This window comes from Lathyrus oleraceus, chromosome 6 (assembly GCF_024323335.1).
Source record: "Lathyrus oleraceus cultivar Zhongwan6 chromosome 6, CAAS_Psat_ZW6_1.0, whole genome shotgun sequence".
In the NCBI taxonomy this organism is placed as follows: domain Eukaryota; kingdom Viridiplantae; phylum Streptophyta; class Magnoliopsida; order Fabales; family Fabaceae; genus Lathyrus; species Lathyrus oleraceus.
Window position 1 is genome coordinate 426442476 of NC_066584.1, and position 4104 is coordinate 426446579.

The 4104-nt window shown below is 33.0% G+C and overlaps 1 protein-coding gene across 1 annotated transcript; it reads left to right on the plus strand.

The window, feature by feature from the left end:
- The first annotated feature begins 2152 nt into the window (after positions 1-2152).
- On the plus strand, positions 2153-3670 carry LOC127093412 (membrane-associated kinase regulator 5). The gene is made up of 2 exons (XM_051032333.1): positions 2153-3223; positions 3323-3670. Exons 1-2 carry the CDS (start codon positions 2308-2310, stop codon positions 3391-3393), a joined length of 987 nt encoding a protein of 328 aa, XP_050888290.1. The 5' UTR covers positions 2153-2307; the 3' UTR covers positions 3394-3670.
- Positions 3671-4104: the final 434 nt, after the last annotated feature.

A 4104-nucleotide genomic window follows, 5' to 3' on the forward strand; every position in this document is an offset into this window, starting at 1 on the left:
CCACCCCTTTGAGAGGATCTCACCACTGAGGACCCATATCTTTTTGAAAGAATATCCTTCTATAAGACAGACTCATCCTCCAAGAGACAACAATGCCACTTGCTAAGGAAAACCAAATTAACCCATTTCAAATCCTTAACTCCTAACCCTCTTGACTTCTTCGACTGACACACATCCTCCCACATTATCCAAAAAATCTATTACCACCATTGGATCATCCCTAAAGAAAATGTCTCTGCAACCCAACCAACTTCTTTTGAATAGAAACTGACATCTTCATAAAGGACTTGAAGAAAATTGGATTAGATCTTAGAACCGAATTTAGGAGAACCACTTTATCGCCAAGACTCACAAACCTATTCTTCTAAGAGAAAAGTCTCATAGAGACCATCATAACTAGAGACTCCTAAATGTCACACTTCCTCTGACTAACACCCACCGGAAGTTGTAGATACTTGAAACGAAGTTGGCATACTTTGCAATGCAAAAAAGACTCCGCAACCTCCAGAAAAGTCCTTCCAACATTATCACAAAAAATACAACTCTTCAAAAAATTCACCTTAAATCCTGATGCCAACTTAAAACACCTAAGAATTTCCCTTAAATCCTGATGCCAACTAACTGAGTCATAAACCTTTTAAAAATTCATTTTAAAAATAAAATACTCCTATTTAAGAACCCGACTAGATTGACCATCTCATTGAGTACCACCCCCTTCTACTAAAAAAAAATGAAAGACAAAGATAGTAGTATAGGGTGTTATATATAAGGAATAACAAAGTAGATGTTAAAATAATACACTTCATTAGTTCACTTAAGAATAGATCAAAATTATTCATAATCATTTCATTTATTACCAAATACGGAGAATGACAAAGTAGCCTATGTAAACATTGATATCATTCGCTGGTGTGTATAAATTGTTTTGGAAATGTGCTCAAAATAGTTAAGCAAATCTCATAAGAATATTCATACTATATGTTGTTTTAATATTCTAACTTAGTTAATACATACTACTAACTAGTAATTACTTATGTCAATGATATTTTACCTATAAAAGCTATTCAATTGAAAAAGGATACAACATGGGTCCATTGGTAACAAAAAAATAAAAATATAACGAAAGCATTACTAATAATATCTAAAATATTGAATGCTAATCTACTCTGAAAAGGACACCATATCTTGAATGCAAAATCCATGGACATAACATTACTAATCAAACTCCAAGTCTTCACATTTTAGTTGCAAAATGAAAAATAGTGTTGACTAGTCTATATTTTTGCAACCTTTCTACAACCATATATTGTAGTCCAATAAAAAAAAGGAAGAGTGAAAGACAAAGCAAAGCAAGTCAAAGCTTTAGAGGCAAAAGACTCATTCAAAGGCAAAAGAGTGAAGGGGTCTTCAAACTTAGGGCATAGGGGTCTTAAAAGCAAACAGAACATGCGTGCTTCAATTCCTTTGGCTTGTAAAAGAAACCAATTTTCTGACTCTTTTCAAATTGGTCTCTCTGTAAAAGATAAATTTAAAAGGTAAAGTGAAGCATTTTGATAGACCTTACGTTTTCTCTCTTTTTTATCAACTTTTTTTATCTTTCGTTTTCTTTTTATCCTTCTTCTTTTCTTTGCCTTTTTGGAAGTTTCTCACCACCATCCATGTATTCTCAACATCTCAAGTAGCATCTCTATGAAACTTGTATGGTTTTTCTATTGTCAATTTTTTTCTCCAAGTAAGAATGTTAAAAATATAATACCCCATGTTGTTTCTAATGATTCTTTTATGATTACAAGTTACATATTGTATTCCTATATTAATAGAGCAGTTGAATAGTACAAAAGATTTTTTTTTGACTTAACTAGTACAAAAGATTTAACCACTACACAATCCACAAAAATTAATTCATATCTTTATATCGATTTTTATTTGAATTAAACTGAGCTCACAATTACTGTACACTACACAGTACACCTATCTTACTTTTTCCTCTATACCCCACTCTTCTCTTTCAGCTCCAAATAACCAATTTCAACCAATTAAATAAAAAAAAAAACACCCCAAAATAAATACAAAAAGTTAAAGTTAAATTAAACCCCTCTTATTCCTCTAATAAAGCAAAAATTTCAATTCCAAAGCCATTAAACGAAGTGAAAAGTTAAACTTAACTCTCTCTCTCACACTAACTACACTCCTTTCATTTTGTTCATTCACCTAACTCTATTATAAAACCCAAAACTCAACAACCATATTTACCAACAAACTCTCTAGTCATTCTTTCCCTCTCTCTCTCTCTCTCTAGACTCTTCCATGGACGCTCTCAACTTCTTGAAGTTCTGGAGAAACAACACTTCAACAACAACAACAACAACCTCAAACATCACTGTTCCTCATCTTGTTGTCGAAACCGACACTGAATCAGACGAAGACGATTCCTTCTTTGATTTAGAACTCACCATCAACGATTTCAACAACATTGAAAACAACAAAACCAATAATGACCCACCTCTCAAAACAACAAACATTACCACCTACGAAACTGAAGTTAAGGTTCCACATAAAACAACGGTTCCTCTGTCACCAAACGAACCCATTTCGAAAAGAAAAGTGCTTCCAATTGAACCTACTACGAAACCTCAATCACCCATTTCGCTTCTAAAATCAGCACCGAGTTTCAGAATCTTCACGTTCAGAAAACAAAGAAGAATCCCTTCTGAAAAAACAGAATACGAACAGACTCAGACTCAGACTCAGACTCGGAAGAAAGAAACCAAAGTCTTCGCGGTGAAGGTTAACATGGACGATTTTCATTGTACTCCATCTCTTAGCAGAGACAACAGCACGAGAAGCTTTGCAAGCAAAGCTCGGAATCAGGGAACAGAGGAAGCTAAAACAGAACGCGTTTCGAAAGAGATTTTGCAGAAGTATTTGAAGTTGATTAAGCCTTTGTATGTGAAGGTTTCCAAGAGGTACAGTGAGAAGGTGAAATTCTCCGGCGAACGGATGACTGTGGTGGGTTCTCCGTCGTTGTCACCGGCAGTTCAGAAACAAGGGAATTTTCCGGCGGGGATGAAGGTGGTTTCTAAGCATTTTGGTAAAAGTAGGTCGTCGGGTACGGTTGTCGGAGTTTGTTCTCCGGCGAAGAGGAGTGATGATACGCTTCTGCAACAACACGATGGAATCCAAAGTGCTATACTTCACTGCAAGAAATCGTTTAACTCCAGAGGTACTTTTTGTTTGAAAAAAATGACTTTTTTTTTCTTCAGATTTTAATTATGCTAATTAATTAAGATTTTTAATATGATTTGAATTGTATATTTTTCAGATTGTTCGATGGGTGTTTCTGAGGATAAATCAATGTGTTCAACGAGAAGTTCTTTTGAAGATGAAGTGTGAAAAAAAATGAAAGAAACTAGGTCATAGAAGAGAAATGAAAATGTTTGATTTTGTAAAGGAAATGAAATTAGAATAGGAGTGATGATTAATGTGATGTGTACATGGATGGGCCATAATGAAAAGAATCTAATATTTCTCTGAATTTGGATCTTTTTGTGTTGTGTTTGTGTGCAGTTTGCACTCTGCTTGAGGTTGTTGTATTATCTCAAGTAGTATACTGTAGTATTTTGATTAGATGTTATCAAAAGATTCAAAGCATCAACATTTCTAGTGTGAATATTGGATTGATAAGACTTGTAGGAGTATGATGATGTACTAGTATCTGAAACATTATTAGTATCTTCTTTCTTTTTGAAATGGATATAGTGGACAAAAGGGTAAAAGAGAGAAGGATGCCTATGTCCTTTTAGGCCAAATAGTGTTTTAAGAAGTTTAATAAATTAGGGCCGGTTTGAAATGCATCTTAAAAATTCTTTTTTAGTTTTTGAAAATTTAAAATTTTAAAACTTGTTTGAATATAATATTTTGCAAAAGTGTTTTTAAAAACTCTTTTCTATTTTTCAGTTTTTAAAAGCAAAAAAGTGAAACAGTTTAGTTGTGTTTTGCTTCTTACTTTTTAGTTTTTAGTATTATAAAACTTGAAGAAAAAAACATAAAAATTTATAATTTTCATTAATAGCATTAATGTAATTTTAATAATTTTTATATTTT

Coding starts and splice junctions, on each gene's coding strand:
- LOC127093412 (XM_051032333.1), top strand. CDS start 2,308: ATGGACGCTCTCAACTTCTTGAAGTTCTGGAGAAACAACACTTCAACA. Junction 3,224..3,322: donor GAAATCGTTTAACTCCAGAG/GTACTTTTTGTT, acceptor TATATTTTTCAG/ATTGTTCGATGGGTGTTTCT.